The sequence below is a fragment of the Amblyomma maculatum genome, chromosome 11 (assembly GCF_055883805.1).
Source record: "Amblyomma maculatum isolate TAMU_Amacu chromosome 11, ASM5588380v1, whole genome shotgun sequence".
In the NCBI taxonomy this organism is placed as follows: Eukaryota; Metazoa; Arthropoda; class Arachnida; order Ixodida; family Ixodidae; genus Amblyomma; species Amblyomma maculatum.
This window is the reverse complement of record NC_139354.1, coordinates 135,117,124-135,136,199: the sequence shown is the minus strand read 5'-3', so window position 1 is coordinate 135,136,199 and position 19,076 is coordinate 135,117,124. Positions and strand designations below refer to the sequence as shown.

Below are 19,076 nucleotides of genomic sequence, written 5' to 3'. Positions count from 1 at the left end.
GGCTGGAAAGCTGGCGTAGGCAAGTAATTCATACACCAGTGGGTGCATTGTCAGCAACACGACGGCAGCTACGGCAAAAATGTGGTCAATGTTGTTAGAGTAGAGGAGGTATACGAACTGGCTGTCTCGCCTCGGAGAGCAAGCGGCGACAGCAATGCTCGGAGGTCTGCCGGCCGCCGACTAACGGCGCTTACCGTTGGCGACTTAGATGTCGATGCCGACATAGTCACTCTTACCGAGGCCCCTAGGGTAGAGGTAACAAAGGAAGCGGGATTGAATCAAACTTAAGAGTTTAGGAAGTGGCATTTGGAAGATTAGTGAATACATAGCACGGTGACGACGCGCTGGGAGCGAAATTGAAAAAAAGGTACTGAAATATAACCTGTGTAATTGTAAAGTCGTTAAAGTTGAATAGTTGCCAAATTTAAAAAGCGAGCGAAAACGTGAGCATGGTGATGACTATTACTACCTCGTTTCAACGTTGACTCTCCTAATATCCACCCGTCCATCCATCAATCCGTCCATTCATTCTTCTATCCTTCCAACTGTCCGTCCATTCATAAGGTGTACAATCGATCCATCCATCCTTCCATCCACCATTAAATCATCTATTCATCCCATCTATTCATCCGTCCATTCATCCATCCAGCCATCCGTCCGTCTGTCCGTCCGTCTAACTGTCCATTCATCGATCCATTCATTAGGGTCCACGGGTTGCTGCAAAGAACCCGAGTCAATTTTTATCTGCTGTTGTGTGCGTGCGTCGTTTTTATTGCTCTGCGCACGGTGCCTTTCGCTGAAATCCAAGCCCTTTACTCTTACGCGATATCTTATACACCTCCTTTGGTCGAAAAGCTGTCGGTGTAGTAGTGGCGAACGCAGTTGGCACCGCATGTTAGAAATAATCAAGGCTGCGTAAAAAACACCTTATCACGCTCATTTGTGTCTCTGGTAATTGACTGATTGTTGTGTGGAAGGCAATGATGGGTCAATAAAAGCATTGTAATTATTTGTATATTTAAAGAAATTAAAAAGAAACGATGGCACAACATAATTTCAGACGTGTCGAAAGGTTCAGAATGAAAACCCATTGCTTGAAGATGCTGATAAAGAGAGTAGAGTGAGTAATAGGTAAAGTTTGTAAAAAAATTTGAAAATGAACAATTCAAAAAAGCTGGCTTCAACGGTGAGACAATGGTCAGAAAAGCCAATGCCTAATGTTGCTAACATTTGTTGTGTCTAATTGATCAAATAAAAAATGTTACGGTTTACGCATGACTTAAACCTACTCCCAGAGCAAAAGCTGCAAGTCTTGCCAGGGCAGCCTCTGTAACACCGCCTTTTCAATCCACAGTCGTTTCATAGTTTTCTTACAATTGGTTCACAGCGAACGCTAGGCGCAGTATTTGTCCCAAATCACCCGTGGACACCTGGTACGTGCCATTAGGGATGGGTGGAAGATGAGAGAAAGTAGAAAGACTGAAAGAAGTGCCGTAGTGGAGGGCTGCATAGTATTTTCGACCACCTGGGGCCTTTATGAAATATGTGTAGTAATGTAAGGGTGCAGAGTAATTTCGGCCACCTGGGGATTTTAAACGAGCACTGACAGCGTACAGAGAAAGCAGCCTCGCAGCAGGGCTGTGAGACCTGCCGATGTTGCTGTTGGCGAGGGTTACTGCTTGGCTCCAAACGCCTATTCGGTTTGCCTCCGCCACAACGCAGCCGCATGTTAGTGCACGTTAGGATGCCCAGGTTGTCGAAATTGCTTCATTGTCCTATACTACTGCTCCCTTCTTTCCACTTTCACTCCCACCTTTCTTCCATGGCTTACGGCATGGTTCCATTGTTCACAGAAACAAGTGTGACATATACAACGCTTTTCCAATCATATAAACCAATGACTATGAACCAATTCTCCTTGTCTAGCGTAAACACAGAGCGGTTGCCATGGAGATCGCCACCGCTAGTTAGTGGTAGATAGTGATTGATAGGATAGCTCGTGGTAGATGCTAATAGGGGCAGTGATGTTAACGATAGAGATGACTGTGACGCCATCACGTGGACAATTCGTTATATCATAACCGATTGGGACGTAAAGACTGCTACTGACGTCAACAGGCGATTCATGCATATACAACTGCATGTTTGTCTGCCTTTGAGTGCGATCGTGCTCAGTATGCAAGCGTACATATTAAGCCGAATATGCTACGCCGCACTCTTTCTCAACATCAGGACCATTGAAAAAGATAATATAGGCGCACTAATTTGGCGTATGTCAAGAGGGCGCTGGGTCCACATATCTCCTCTTCTACGGATCACCTGCGAGAAATGGAGGTGCTTAATATCTGGACCGAACTTGCTGGAGCGGTGAGAATCGCCGAGCATGAGAAATTAAGTAGGACACGCACGGGATGGGATCATCTTAAAATGGTTGGGCCGAAAAGCCAATAGGGGCACAGGCGACAAGGTCGCCCTAACTCCATAATGACGCGAGAACAATGTCGTTCCTCCTCTGCCCCCGCAACATGCACCCAAAATACCACAAGGAGAGAAGGTAAAAGAGTCACTGGCTAAAAGACAAAAATAAATCAGAGTACATGACGTCGCCTACGTAAACGTTGCAACCGGCTGATCTTGGGCGGCAGTCGCTGCGGTAGTCTATGGTCGCGGGGCACTAGTTTCCGCCACCATTCGGAGTAGAAATGGGCACGGTTGAAGAGGTCACAATAGCTTCCCTTGTGAAAAATCCCGTGTCGCGACAAACGGGTTTGAACCGGTCCTATATTATCCCGTATAAATTTGATACCGGTGTGACCAGTCCTGTATGAAGCTTAAACGGGTTTATATCGGACAGGTCATGTCCGGTATGAATCTCATTCCGGACGGTCCAGTCCGGTATAGAGTTAATACAGGGCAGACCATTCCCGGTATGCATCTTATACATGACATCCCAATCCGGTATTGTTGTGAAAAAGGGCGGGCCAGTCCTGTATGAAGCTTAATCGGGTTTATTTCGGACAGGTCATGTCCGAAATACATGACCTGTCCTTTTTTATTATTTTAAATGTCGTTTTATTTTATATTGTTGCATGCTTTTTCCACCCTGGCGACGCTTTTTTTTTCCGGAAACGAGGGCCATCAACAATACAGGCCATTCCCGTATCAGAGCTCCGCGCGGTTTCATTCCGGACTTTCCAGGGCAGTACAGGAATTTGCTGAAATAGCCCCCAATCCTGTATTCCAGATGCTGTACAGTAAACCTGTATACGACTTCCTGTACGAATTTTATACAGGATTTTTCAGTAGGGTCTTGCTTGCGTTGGAACGCAGGCTAGCTTGATCTTTAGCGACACTAAAATTATTATCTGGAATATCGAGAAAGGCTTTGCCTCGCAAGAGGCCGTCCGCATTCTATTACCTGCAGCTAAAGTCGATCGCAACATCATTCTACTTCGAATCCCAGCAAAACGGCCGGTAAAGGTAATATTCAACAGCCTTGGGTTAGAACCGCAGCTCACAGTAGGTAGCGAAGCACTGGAAGTCGTAGACCAATATGTCGACTTATGGCAGATTGTAACCGCAGATCCTAATAATTTAATGGAAGTAATTAGGAGAATAACACTATCCTTTAACTTACCGGTATCGCTCAAGGGGAAAGTATACAAAAGTGGCGTCTAACCTGCACTAACATATGGGGTTGAAACGTGGAGGCTACTGAAAAGACTTCAATAAAGTGGAGGACAACACAGAGGGCTATAGAAAGAAAACTGGGTGTAACGTTAAGAGACAGGAAACGTGCACAGTGGGTCCAAGAAATAACTCGAGGTAATGACACTGTAGTGGAAATCAAGAAGCAAAAATGGGCACGGGCATGTAATGAGAAGAGAGGATATTTGATGCTTAGAGTAACAAATTGGACTCCGAGTGAATGACAGCGCTGCAGCGGGCGGTGAAAATTAGGTGCGCGAAGGAGAACTGAAGGATACTTTGAGCGGCTGCTAAGACGGCCCCGCCTTATATGCCAACAGGGTCGAGGCGTAAGACATCAAAATTTCGAAATATGAGATGCATTTCGTTAATGCGTGTAGATTCATTTAACCAAGTTTCAGTAAGTACGACTATGTCGAATTCAGTGGTTTCAGTGAGACATGCGAGTGCATCCCGTTTTGGCAGAAGGTTTCGGATGTTAGTGTAAAAAACATAATTGAATTAGGTAACGAACGATGTTGGGAGCTGGCTGAAAGCCATGAGGAGGGAGCTGCCTGTGGTATCACGCGTCACAATAGACACTACCTGTTGAGACGCATGATCGAAAGCATATGTATTATTTCCTATTTGCATTGTCTTGCCCGGATAGTGAATTTTCCTGGCCGGGTTTTTTAAATTCGATGAGTTTCTTATGAACAAGGCGGGTGTTTGCGGAATATTTTTCAGTAAGGCTGTAGTCGGTTCTTTTTAATTTCTTTGCGTTGGTGCAACTTATTCTTTTCCTTGAAATGTGTGATTTTTACTATTATCGGTCTGTCTTTGTTCGTGTCGTAACAAACGAACCTTTGTGCCCTGTCAATGACCAGCGGCCCGATTAAAACATTGAGGTTAGTGCCGCAGAGATCGATTAATGTTTTTTGAGGGTAGTCAATGCCGAGTCTCGCGTGTGCTCCGTCGTTAGAAAAAGCCACAGCTGCGCATGCGCAAACCACGTGACGTCACAGCAGAGGCGCAATTGGTCGGAGCCGCCGCAACCACCGCCGCGATTCTGCCGCTTGACCTTTAGCCGGTGCCGCGCGATTTCACCGGGCTGTGTTTACGTCTATAGAAAAGTGTAACGGTGATGATGATGTGAAATCGGAATAAAGTTTAGTCTTATGCGATGTACGGCTGTAATCAATGTTTCACTGTGATGATATGCCATGGAATATATATAAGGTGCAATCGTGAACAACGAAGTAAGCCAAAAATACGCCAAAGAACCACAAGTTAAGCCATGGCATCGCCGAAGCTTTTTGCTTCGATATACAGGCTTAACCCAGCTTAGCCATCACCAATATCTTTTTCTGACTCCATGCGGTCAGTGTGTTTTAGGCGTAAGAACGCAAAGTTAGAACGACAAGCACAGTCTTTAGCGTAATCTACACTATGCACCATAGATTCTATCATTTGCAAATTGTTTTCAGCCAGACACTCGACGTTAGTAAGCTGTCCTTTGAGAGTGTTCAATGAGGCGCAGTCATCCGCAATTTTATAAGCCTTATTTTATTTTTGCCAAAGATGTTGTGTTGATGAGTCAATTTAGCACGAATAGCTTTTATTTCATTCAAAAGTGCTGCTTGCCCGGCTTTAATTTCTTCATGTGCGAGCTACGTGTAATTCAAGCGTTTTGCAGCATATACGTTTTAGCGAAATGGGCCGATAATATTTGTGTGCGTATTTGAAACCACTTTAAAAGATCGGCACTCCCTCTCGCACTTTTTATTCAGTGAGCAGTTAGCGAGTTCGGAACACGCGCATGCTTTGTGCGCACATCGCGGCGGACACATATGTGAAAGGAGAAAATTAACTTCTGATAACTTCTGGTCAAATCTGTGATGCATGCACTAACAGCGTCGTCTATTAGTACAGGCTGGCTTCATTGCGCATATTTCTATAGTCCTGAAGAGTCTGGCAGATTTTTTATAAAAGGCTGACGTTGAAAAAAATATTGCATGATCTTATATATTATATGAGGTTAGCATGGGAGCATTATTACCAGGGGCTGCCCTTGAAGCATACCCACATCGGGCCCTATAGGAAATGTTCCGGCAAGTCAAAATTGCGATTATCAGAGTATTGGAGGGGCTAAATGAGAAAACAAATGTTCGTCTTCAGAGTCTTCTCCAATAGGTCCAATGTATAAACTACGGGGGAGCATGGCGGGGTAGGCAGATCACAAAATACCGTCTGAATGAAGGTTTCGGCTGCCTACACGGGCCATTATATAATGAAACCCACTTTGGGCTTACGTTGGAAGCCCGCAGGGGGCCAGCTGGGGCCCTTGTGACCAACTCCACATAGGTCTCTGTGGTGAACTAGATTGGCTAAGCTCATCAGAGAAAGCAGGTTAAGGGAGCGCAACCCCACTTTGGCTATCTTCATCCGTCCCTAAGGCGACTGACTTAAGCCTAAGTGGGCAGCCCACTCGGACCGAGAGATACATAGTTGCACCCCCACCCCCCGTCGGCTTAAATCAGTAGCCCTTATAGGACCCACGGGGGTGCGGACTTCAGAGCCCACATTGTGCTTGATGGAAACATAAGAACTCATGAAAGAATAATTGATTCTTATACACATTTACAGTGGCAATTCTTAGAAACTCTATGTGCCTCAACAAACTCTGTACGGCAAGCCTATCCTTATAACAGTGATGCGTCGGCTCGTAGTTTCATAGAGGCTGGCTAATTTCTCGCTGCTTGGGGAAAATAACAGCTTCCTTTGAACTAGACGAAGAAACCAGACACCGCACCGCTCGGTGATGCGCCGGAATCTTAACAACGCGTAAACCTGATCTGGCTGTACCAGACAGTTCTTTGCAATATCTGCAAAATTCTGAGGAGGCACACATCAGAGTGATCTCATAAGAGAGAACAGAAGCAATAGTCTGTTGCTCTGTCCAGGTTCGTGTGAATTTTAAGTCATCCGCAGTTGCTGGAACACAGACCAGAGCCCATTACAAAATGTCTTTGCCTGTTCATTAAAGCGTCATGAGTTTGCGCGACACGGCCACTAAACATTTTTTTTCCTGTTTCAGTGTGATGTTATCGCGGGCTCTCTCATCCGCTTCGCACCAGTTGCACCGTACAACACGTTTGAAGACGTCTACAGGTGCGCGCAAGCACTGAAAAAGTGTTTCTCTGAGCTACCGTCATTCAACGGGGTGATCTGCAGCAATGGTCACTAGCAGCAACTGAGAACTTTGTCCAGCATCGACTAAATTTGAGCTGGATTCAAGAGGACTCCGAATAAAATTTTCAACCCACCGAATAAAATGTGGACAAACATACGATCCAGCTCGTTCAGACGAAACTTTGTAAACTGTACAAACCACACTTCGAGAAAAAAAGCGCCAAATTTGAATGAAATTCACGATTTCCTAAGAAACCGCAAATCCCTAGATAAGTATAAAGAAAGCAGGTGCAACGATTTACAACCGTTCTGTTATGTGTACCAGCTATATACAGCACGCGCACTTCTCATCTGACAGGATGTAGGTTTACAGAAAATGCATGGGCTGCTATGCGCTCAGCTCACATACCCACCGGACTCTCTGTATTTCCGTCCCAATAATTACCCTTTCCACTGTTTTCGCCCAATCCCGATAGCAGGACGTTCGGTGCAGTGCCAATACTTATTAAAGAGTCTAGTAGCTTGTAGTCCTTCATGATGGAGCGTGCCGCCCTTTGTATTTATGTGTGTTGGCGCTTTGTGGTTGACATCGACGTAATTCACGCATTCAAAATTACAAGCGTACTGCCAGTCACAAAAACGCAACCAATGCGGCCATCCGCGCTCCTCTGTTCTCATTTGTTTTCATAACACTTGTCATCTGACTGCAATAAAAAGATGCTACAAAAGTAAATGATGCAAATATAGGTGCCAGAGCCGACAGTAAAGTCGTTCCAGTCGTTCGGTCGTGATGGTTGGTAGTGCATATTATTTGTTCATTTTCGATACCCTCATGGCCGCCAGGGCATTATTAAGAGGAGTAGTACCAAAATATAAAATTAGACTTATACAAAAGAGGGAAGCGCATACGAACACATGCCTGCAAAATTGATAACAAGGATTGCTCAAAAGAAAAAGAACATAACTGCCTGCAAGAAGGTACATGTTCAAAACAGCGATAAAATACAGTATTTAAATAGAATAATAAACACGAAACGAATAAATTCACACAAAAAGTCCAAATGTGAGAAGGAAGTAAACACAAAAATCTCCCACCGGGTTGGCGTAGTGGTTACAGCGCTCCACTGCTGTTCTCAAAGATGCGGGATCGAATTCCGGCCGCGGCGGCCACTTTTTGATGGAGGCGAAAAGCAAGGCGCTAGTGTGCTGTGCGACGTCAGCGCACGGTAAAGAACCCCAGGTGGCGAAAATTTCCGGAGTCCACCACTACGGCGTCTCTCAAAGCATGAGTTGCTTTGGGACGTTAAACCCCGCAAACCAAACAAAACTATACACAAAAATATTGAACCAATCGTAGAAACAATAGGCAAGCAACCAAGTACGATGGCAGAAGGCTATAAGTGGAACAAATACACAAAAAAGGAACAGAACTGAATAATAATAATAATATAAGAATAATAATAATAATTGGTTCATAGGAAGGGGAAGGCGCAGTATCTGTCACACTTGTTTCTGTGAACGCCAGAACCGCGCCGTAAGGAAAGGGAGGAAGGTGGGAGTTAAAGTGGAAAGAGAGAAAGAGGAGCGGTAGTGAAGGGCTACGGAGTAATTTTGACCCCATGGGGATGCTCAATATTCGAAACGAAAGTGAGCCGAATGTGGTTATGCTAGACTATAAAATTACAAGGGTTTAAAGCTGCTGAACCAAACATTGATCAAAAGCATTAGCTGCCTTCCTCTTCTTTTTTTCTCCTTCATTATAATGGCACATACCAACTTTGGGGGATTCGCCAGAATTCATTGTAGGTGATATAAATGATAATGTCGATTTGACTGTATGATAGATAACCTACTGATTAGGAGTTAGTGTTGCTGAAATATTTTGGAACCTTGAGGCGGTAGTAATAGAAAACAATAAAAATGGTATAACATTTTAAAATATTAAAAATAATAATAAAAAGAAAAAAAAGAGTACAATTCAGACAGATCAGCGCTAACACACAAATCTTCCAGTAGCAATATTGTACTTGTAAAGTAACTCACACACCGGTTTTAGGGCATACCCTTTGACGGTTCCACCAAAGGATAGGAGGACAGGAACTGCTAAATTGCAATCCTGGAAGAGCAAGAGGAATTTCTAAATAATTTCTGCTCTGAGTAGCATGCCTGCGGCAGGAGAGGACGTAATGTTCAATTGTTTCTACGTCATCACATGACGAACAACCCAGGCAGCATTGGCCGACTGCCGACCAATGGCCATTCACTGGTTTTAGGTCGGCAGCCGACCTGCATGGCCAAGGGTGCTCGGCAGGTTGATGGCCCACAGTCGGCCACGTACTAAGTTGGGTACAAGCCGGCCAGCATCCTTGGCCCAAGCACGCATGCTCAACTGAATGCCAACCTGGTCGGCCAAACATGCTTGGCAACATTCCGGCTCACAGTTGGCCAGATATAAGTTGGGCAGAAGCCGGCCATCGTCCTCGGCCCGAGCACGTAGGCCTGACTTAACGCCACCTGGCCGGCCAAATGTGCTTGGCCGATTATGGGCCCACAGTCGGGCACACACCAGGTTGGCAGAAGCCGACCAGCATTGAAGGCCCAAGTCTGTATTCCATAAAAAAGTGGTAACTGTAAAGCTGGCCTTGAAGGCCTGCCAGACATTGCCAAATTCACTCTTAAGATGGTTAACTTATGCATATTTATGCAATAAGAGCAGAACTTCACCACTAAAATATTATATAAAACAATAGTTATGTTCCAGCTAAATTGATCAGAGGCCTCAAATGTAGCAGCAAGCACTCAATTGCACCAAGCAATTATGCGGCCCAAAAAACAAATTTAACATATTAAGGGACAAATTTTTTATCTTTGGATCAGCAGAAACCAGCGGGATAGCGCATGGATTGCAGTTCTCTGAAAGCTCTTCTGCGAATTTGCATCATGAATACAGCAAGAGTACAGGCATCATTGTTTACTATGGCACCTGAGGCCAATGATGGGAATATTAAATTACGATCCCTATCTTGGCGGATTACTGTTAAAAAATATATGGCTGATAATGAAGATTGGAACAGCACAATGTATCGAAGAGCCGTGATGCTGATGTTGGTACACTGTTGCAAATATGCTATAATGAGAAGACAAATATGCCAAAGAAGTTCAAGTCATGCAACCAATTTTATTTTTTCGTGCTCTTCACCCACTTGCCAACTCAGCTGGCTCCCAAGAAACAGCCTTTATATACCCATGCTGACTTATGCAGTGAATGGCGAGCTTGGAAAAACCGGGCAACAAACTCTGCAGAAAGAATCAAATTTCAACATTAGTCTTATCACGCTTCACCCTAAACAACTTTCCATAGCTCTCCAAGCCTACTCAGGAAGGGAATGAGACCCACACCCCATTCACTGCATGAGGACAAAGAATATCTCCTTGCCTTTTCTGTGTTTCTTGACTGCAGCATAATATTATACCCCTTTTAAGTGCACGAGTATAGGGAGTGCCATTTGGAAAGTGCACTTTCGTACAGGCAAACAATGCAAGTGGAGTGCACTCCATTAGGAGTGCAGTCATGGAATGCACTAACAGCTGACCAGGTATGTAGCCTCACTGAGTGTTTTAAAAGGTAGAAATTGTAATAAACAAAAAAGGAGGCAGCCTTTAAGCAAACATCTACTGACCTGCGGCTCATTCCACTTGTGGACCCTCGCCCACGTAAATGCACTTCGCCACTAATTTATTCACTACCTTAATTTGTGCCACTATTATCTCACTACAAATCTAGCATACTATGTCATAAGCTACTATGTCATCTGAAAGATCACCCAATAAATAAAAAGCTCTGCTAAACCAAGCCGCATAAATGTGCCTGCATGGCCTACGAGTAATGTGCCTAACTAAATGGAAGGGTCTTGGAGGTTTTGATTCTTCCCGCCCTCCCATCTGAAATGAGAAGCCACAGTTGGAAGCTCTTGCCAAACCGTCCATGTCACGTGGTAGCCTGAGATCATACAACCCTACAACCAATTAGTGTTTGGACATATCAGCTGCCTGCTATCATATCCCAGAGACATGCCTGTGATTTCTTGCTCAGAATGCCGATGCCAGATTTTCTGGAGAATAGTACCTTTATTGCTGTTATGTTAAAACATACAACCCTGCTTTAATTTAACAAAATTAAGAAATTTGTTATACGAAAGAGCGAAACATCAAACAAAAAACAATAATGCATACAACTATGTTGCAAGGCACGCTAACGCTGCAGCATTGCTATTTTCAATGTTTCCTATTTGTGAGCCAATTGCTGGGGTGAACACATGCTGACCAATCCGCTTCCAATCACCATGAAGTCATCATTTCATTCTGGCCTACTGCACAATGCCATTCTTGACAGGCTAAGAATTTGTCTTGGATGGTGTCGACTTATGATTCCTTAATACAAATTGTTCAGCTTTGTTGTTGTTAAATAAGTTTTTACTTCTACGACACTGATCAGTTTTTAGGAACTGCTCTTTCTTGTATGCTTTTTCAAACGTTCGATTCGTTTTACATTGATATCTTATTTTACAAGTGCATTCACTACTGCATAGCATAAAGTGTCACTCAAGGTGTCAAAGCACACAATAAGTTCAGTTAAAGATGCCATGACATAATCATATAACATATTGCAGTTTTGGATTTGAGCAGATAATAACGCACCTTATTTTATTTTCAAGTCTGGGCTCCATAGAGGCATTCTTTTTCCTGAAATATGCAATTGAAATTGAGACTGAACTTCCTCCTACTCACAGCAACCGGCATGTTCAAATTCTCTGGTGACATCATAAACAGTTTAGCCACCGCATCATCTGCAGTGCCAGCCCCAATAAAATGCCTATACAGAGCACAATGTTTGCACTTGCTTACAAGCCATCACGACTGTTAATGACATTAGTCAACGTATTCATCAATAGAGCACTTTAACCCTTGCATGATCCATTTCCTGCTTCACATGTACCTTCAGCAAAACTAGTGTCATCATCCAATGCGAGCACTGCCTGAACATGCCACTATGGTGGGTCCCTGTGCCAGCATCAGAAAAGCATGGCAAAATTTTTTTCCTTACGAAGCCCTTAGATAAAGGTATGTCAAAAATGAATATAGTCAACGACCTAAAATTCAAACATAACTTTTTAGAAATACTTGATTGTTCGGACTTTCTCATGGCAGTACCCATGCTCCAGAGTATATGAGCTCCCGAAATTTCAGACGCATGATTGATTCTTTGATTTTTCAGATTTCATTTGCATTCACCGCGGCACCATTGCCAATAGCCAAGCCTCTATATAACATGTTTTGTAGAACATCAATAAATTCAGACTTACAGGGGGTTGAAAATGTAATTGCATAAAGCAAATTTTAAGCCAGAAATATGGGCTCACCGCTGCAAATACACCTGCAGCATTTTGGAGATGCTTCACCGCACGGCAAAAAACTATGCGGTGAAGCACCTTCAAAAAGTGGCAGTTCAGCGAACTCATACTGGCAGGTTTGCTTTCGCATCAGGACGTTGTCTAAGCCAACATGTTCGCATGCGAGGTGCCGATATGGCAGCACAGCCATCAAACACCAGTTAGCCGCCCACTGTCTGTTGCGTGGAGAGACCGTCAAGCATCAGACTGGGCTTCTACTTACCACTTCCTCCACCATAGTGGCAATCGGAAGTTTGTGTAAAGTAACTTTTTTCTGCAAAATTTGAGTTTTCAGACTACCCCAATTTTCGGGCATTTTTGCAGTTCCTAGAGTTCAGAAAAATTGGTCATCGACTGTACTTCTTGATGATTGCAGACTGCCTTGAGTGATAACTGCAATATCAGTAAGTTTTGACTGTGATCTGCAGTACAAGCAAGTTTTTAATCACAACCGTATAGCAGTTGCTGCTGGTGCAGTGCTGACTCATTGAGGTTCTTGTATGTGAGCTCTACTGCTGAGGTATCATTGAAATTCATTGTCTTTTTTTTGCTGTTATAAGACACTGAGATAGCAAGGAAGGCTGTTTCGTAAGTAAATCCTTTACTATACCACTGATCAATTAGCAAGTGCCTTTGGCTGTGGCTTCAATGTGAAGCAATCTAGGTCTACCAATAATCACACCAACTGCAGGGGGAATGCCTCTCCCATATTCCTCTATTTAATCTGGCCCTGTGCTAGCCACACACAACTTGACCCCACAAACTTTTTAATCTCATCCATCCACCTCGTGCGACGTATGCCTCCTCTTGGAGTCTGCTCAGTTACTCTTAGTGACAGTTGTCTTTGCATTGAATGCCCATCCCAAGCCAATTTCTGCTCACTTGTAACTAGAACATGTGCTGTCTAGCCCACACTGCCCACTTCCTTTCTCAACGTTACGCCTATAATCTTCCTTTCCACAGTCCACTATGTTGTACTCAGTTTAGGTTGAATCTTTTTCGTTAGCCTTCATGTTTCTGTTTCATAGGTGAATGCCGGCAACAAATGGCTGCCACAAACTTTCTTTTGAGGGATGTTGATATAAAGCCATTGTTACGATTTGCCTCTGTTATGTGCGACAGACGACGCAGCGTAACATCAGTCAAATCAGCGAGCATTTCGCCCATTGCAGCACCGTGCAATCAACCGCCCAATTCTGACGTGATCCGGCGCGTCGAATTTACACGTGCCGTAATTTGTGTGCAATCCGTAATTTGTGTGCGTGAGTGTGTGCAAACGCTGGCCAAGCCTGATGCTCGAGTGAGAGAGCGTCGCCTTCTCCTGTTAAGAGGAGGTGGAGATTTCTGTCGCGCCACCGAGACTGAGTCAGCAGGGCTTGCTTGGACATGACTTCTCCCTTTCCCTGTGAACTGCAGAGCGTATAAAAAGCAGCAGCTGATTCCGCTGCGAGAGACTGCAGAGAGACTTCAGAGACATCGCAGAGACGTCAGACACCTGTTTCGGAAGCGTGTCAGTTTTCTCTCCGGACCTGCTTCTCTGCCCGTTCCTATGTGATGTTGTATTAAACATTGCTTTGTTAGTCGACGCCTCGTCGTTGACGGGACCACTGAGGCCTTCTGCCGAGTCACGGAGCAGCTAGGCCAACGCTACCGATGGGGCCTCGACCCACATATAACACTATTTATTATCTGAGAGCACTTGTCAAATACACTCATTTCCAATCTGATTCTTCCAGTTATTTAAAAAAATTCCCTTTTGTTGTCCAGATCTATGTGCAGCCACAACTTGTCACCAGTGCTTGGCATTGTTCACTTTAAAATATGTTCACTGCCACTTCCAAGACCTTCAGAATAACGGCCTGGGGGGCGAGTTGGTGCATGATGGAATTGAACGGCGGCGCAACACGGAAACAGACACAGACAAGAAGGGGACACCACATGCGCACACTACCAACTATTTATTAAACGGAAAGGTGGCATATTTATACGTCCATCTCAAGCATCAGACTCATCGCCACAGTCCGCTCCAAACCCAACACGTGAACGCCGAGCAGCACCAACAGGAAATCAGACAAGATATTTTTAACCTCGGCAGAAAAACTATCAAAAACAAAAACAAAAAAAGCCTTTTTTTTTTAAACGGAAGGCAGGCCATATCTCATAGCAAATGCAGTGAGGACCGAAAACAGCAGAGTAAGACATGAGAAGCGACCAGCCCGAACCCTAACAAATAAAAAATAAAACGATAAAACAATCGTAGCAAAAGCAGAGTCAAAACAGTTAAGCAAAAGCACTCAGAACCCTAAGCCAACAACAAAAGACGATCGTAGCAAAAGCAGGGTCAAAATAAAAGAAGCAAAAGCAGTCAAAAAAAAAAAACTAGGCCAACAACAACAAAAGACGATCATAGCAAAAGCCGAGTCAAACAAAGGAAGCAAAAGCAGTCAAACCCAATCGTATACCAAAGGCATAGTCAAAAAGGGGGAGCAAAAACAGTCAGGAACCTAAAAGCAACTAAAAACGATCGTAGCAAAAGCAGAGTCAAAACAAAAGAAACAACAGCGGTCAAACCTAAAACAACAGCAACAAAATGCACTGGTAGCAAATGCAGAATCAAACGAGCGAGGAAATTAACAGCCCGCCTAACTAAACATCACAAGGCCATTAAAAATTTCGGGCTTAAAGTCGCACAGTGCATGCCGTCACAAAAAATTATCAAGGAATGAAACTTCATTTCTACGGAGGGATAAAGACGAGTCGCTAACACAAATGCTACCCTTCTTTTTGATCACAAAGGCTTCAAGAATTTCCAGTGCCACCTGATCGCGACTCCTGCCCAGAATCCTTATACCATTAAGCATTGGCTCACAGTTGCATTCTTTGCAATGGGTAGACAAATTTAACCCGCCTCCGTTTTCTAACGATTTCTCATGCTCCCGTGCTCTGTCGTTAATACAGCGACCCGTCTGGCCTATATAGACCCCTCCACACGTCAGTGGGATTTCGTAGACCACTCCGACAGCACAGGAACAGTAATGCTTGCCGTGCCTCTTTTCGCAAACGGCTTTCTTCTTCTGCCCAATTTTCGAGCACAATCCGTCAGCTTTTTGGGCGCGGAGAAAACGACAGGTACGTCGTACCGGCCGGTGACCTTCTTCAGGTTATGTGCCACTCGGTGAATATAGGGGACCACTTGTGGTCGCCTTGATCCCGGCTTAGCATGGGATTTCTTCTTCTTCCCTTTCATTTTTTGTAGGAGGGTCTCCGCTACGCTACGCTCTATTCCCCCCGTGCCAAAAAGGAACTGCTTCCGTACAAATCAGCACACTCCAAGACTGTAAAAAGGGCGATCGCTTCACTTTGCCTATAGTCCGCATTACTTAGGTCTTGTGCTCACATGGCTGAGGCTAGTTTCAACAATCAGATTGAAAGACTTCGAATGGCTGGTTTCCCGTGTTCTGTTGTTTGCCGCGTAGCGGAGACCCTCCTACAAAAAATGAAAGGGAAGAAGAAATCCCATGCTAAGCCGGGATCAAGGCGACCACAAGTGGTCCCCTATATTCACCGAGTGGCACATAACCTGAAGAAGGTCGCCGGCCGGTACGACGTACCTGTCGTTTTCTCAGCGCCCAAAAAAGCTGAGCGGATTGTGCTCGAAAATCGGGCAGAAGAAAAAAAAAGTTTTTTTTTCCCCGTTTTTGATAGTTTATCTACTGAGGTTAGAAATATCTTGTCTGATTTCCTGTTGGTGCTGCTCGGCGTTCACGTGTTGGGTTTGGAGCGGACTGTGGCGATGAGTCTGATGCCTGAGATGGACGTATAAATATGCCACCTTTCCGTTTAATAAATTTGGTAGTGTGCGCATGTGGTGTCCCCTTCTTGTCTGTGTCCGTTTCCGTGTTGCGCCGCCATTCAATTCCAAGACCTGCATACCTGAGATGAAGACTTACATGCAATGACTTGCAAATGAAGTTTCATTGCTTGGAACGTGGAATAAATAGGTCAGCCTCAAAACAGTGAAGAAAAAAAAGGAAAGAAAAAGAAGAAAACCTAATTCAAGCAAATAAATAACCAACCAAAAGATGAAACAGCATCATCACTTCCCTGTAGCTAGAAATTGTAATTATTTTGCTCACAATGCTAAGGAAGGGCTGCTGACACATGCAGTCTTTCGGACAGGCGATTTGTGTAGCTTCAATAATCTCCCTTGTTAGCTTATCTCCATGACTGCTTAACACTTACATTTGATGGAAGTATAGCTGGTAAACTTTACTTTCAGTCACTATAGTGGATGCTGAGATGTTTTTCAAAAGTGTGCAGTGTGCTTGAAAGGCACTTAAAGTTTACACTGTATTCACTCAATTGTAAGCACCCCTCCCTTTTTTTTTTCATGATCGCAATGCCATAAGTGAGGGGTGCTTAGATTTGGAAAGTATACCCACTTCCTTATTTTCGCACCGTTATCTAGGCGAGATGTGCATGAGAAAGTACATTTTATTTGGCAAACGTGATTCATCATCATCATCAGCCTGACTATACCCACTGCAGGGCAAAGGCCTCTCCCATATGTTTCCAATTAACCCAGTTTTGTGCTAGCTGCATCCACTTGACCCCTGCGAACTTCTTAATCTCATCCGCCCACCTAACTTTCTGCCGCCCCCTGCTACGCTTTCCTTCCCTTAGAATCCAGTTTGTTACCCTAAGCGGCCATCGGTTATCCTCTCCGCACTATGTCCTGCCCATGTCCATTTCTTCTTCTTAATTGCCACTAGAATGTCGGTAACTTGAGTTATTTCTCTGACCCACTCTGCACGCTTCCTATCTCTTAATGTTACCCCTACCATTTTTCGTTCCATAACCCTCTGGGTTGTCCTCAACTTAAGTAGAACTCTCCTGGTTAGCCTCCACGTTTCAGCCCCATAGGTGAGTACAGGTAAGATGCAACTGTTGTATACTTTCCTCTTGAGTGATACCGGTAAGCTGCTAGTCATAATCTGCGAGTGCTTGGCAAATGCGCTCCATCCCAATCTTATTCTTCTTGTTATTTCCTTTTCATGGTCCGGATCTGCGATTACTACCTGTCCTAAGTAGACATATTCGCCTACTACTTCCAGTACTTCGCTACCTAATGTAAACTGCTGTTCCTTCCCGAGGCTGTTCAACATTACCTTAGTCTTCTGCATATTGATTTTCAAGCCTACCTTTCTACTTTTCCTGGCTAGGGCATCAATCATTATTTGCAGTTCATCCCCCAAGTTGCTTAGCAAGGCAATGTCATCAGCAAATCGCAGATTACTGAGGTACTCTCCATCTATCCTTATCCCTAACTGCTCCCATTCGAAGTCTCTGAATACTTCCTCTAAGCAACCTCTAAGATGTCCATATCTCTGGGGAGATTGTGTCTCCTATCCTAACACCTTGCTTTATGGGAATTTTGTTACTTTCTTTATACAGAACTATGGTTCCTGTCAGCCACTATATATATCTTCCAGCACTTTCACGTACGGCTTGTCTACCCCCTGATTTCGCAATTCGTGCATCACCGCCGATGTTCCAGCTGAGTCAAATGCTTTTTCGTAATCAATGAATGCTATGCATAAAGGCTGATTATATTCCGAGCATTTTCTTTCACCTGATTGATGGTATGAATATGATCGATAGTAGAGTACCGTTTCGGAAACCCTGCTTGATCATTTGCTTGATTGCAGTCTAAGGTTGCCCTGATTCTATTAGCGATTACCTTAGTAAATTCCTTATACGTAACAGACAGTAAGCTGATTGGTCTGTAATTTTTAAGGTCCTTAGAGTCCACTTTCTTATGAATGAGGATGTTTGCATTCCTCCATGGTTGCGGTACCGTCGATGACAACAGGCACTGCGTATACAGGGTGGGCAGTTTTTCTAGCACGATATCCCCCCCCGTCCATCAGCAAATCTGTAGTTATCTCATCTTCTCCAGCTTATTTCCCCCTTTTCATAGTTTCTAGTGCTTTCTTGACCTCGTCCTTTGTCACTGGTGGAACGTCTGACTGTTTTTCTCTACCGCCAATCTCATTACGGTCCTGTCTACTTTGGCTACTGTAGAGATCTGTATAGCACTCCTAGGCTACTTTGACTATCTTGTCCATATTCGTGATGACGTTGCCCGCTTTGTCCCTTATTGCATACATCTGGTTTTTGCATACATCAGAATTATCAGCAAAAATTGGGATTGTTAGCCAAGTGATGATGCTGTTTCATCTTCTTTTAGTTAGCTGTTTATGCGCATGAATCAGTGCGATTAATTTCTGTTTTTGTTGTCTGGAGCCTGACCTATTTATTCTATGTTCCAAACAGTAAAACATCAGTTGCAAGTCAGCACCCATCTGTATGTACCTTCCCTTTGTCCTCTTTGTCTAAGCCCACCTGTTCTTGAAATGGCGTACCAAATTGCCCAACCATCAGTTCCAAAGTGCCTGCCATATGCAGTGAGATACAGCAACCAAGTACACCAGCGCTAAAAGAAGTTCAGAAGCATGCTTTTTACGTGAGGTTAAGGAAACATGCTGGACAGTCATGTGTGTGCATTGCGAATGTTTGTCAGCTATGACATGAGAGGGGTTAGGCTTTTTCATTCCCAATTTCAAGCTTGACAAATCCTTTGAGGGTCTGAAGGTCCTGCTTTTTCAATAAAATTTTATGTAACACTTTAACAGTGTTTTGGTGATAACATTAGAACTGCTACGCTCATCTCAATGCTAGACTGTC

At 44.1% G+C, this 19,076-nt stretch overlaps 1 protein-coding gene across 1 annotated transcript in view; it reads left to right on the top strand.

The window, feature by feature from the left end:
- The window catches only part of LOC146175016 (uncharacterized), a 69,926-nt gene extending 62,898 nt beyond the window's left edge, over positions 1-7,028 (top strand). Inside the window, exon 12 of the mRNA XM_084585507.1 lies at positions 6,785-7,028. Within this exon, the coding sequence (XP_084441633.1) occupies positions 6,785-6,934 (150 nt within the window). The 3' untranslated portion in view covers positions 6,935-7,028. The remainder of the gene's footprint in view (positions 1-6,784) is intronic.
- Positions 7,029-19,076: the final 12,048 nt, after the last annotated feature.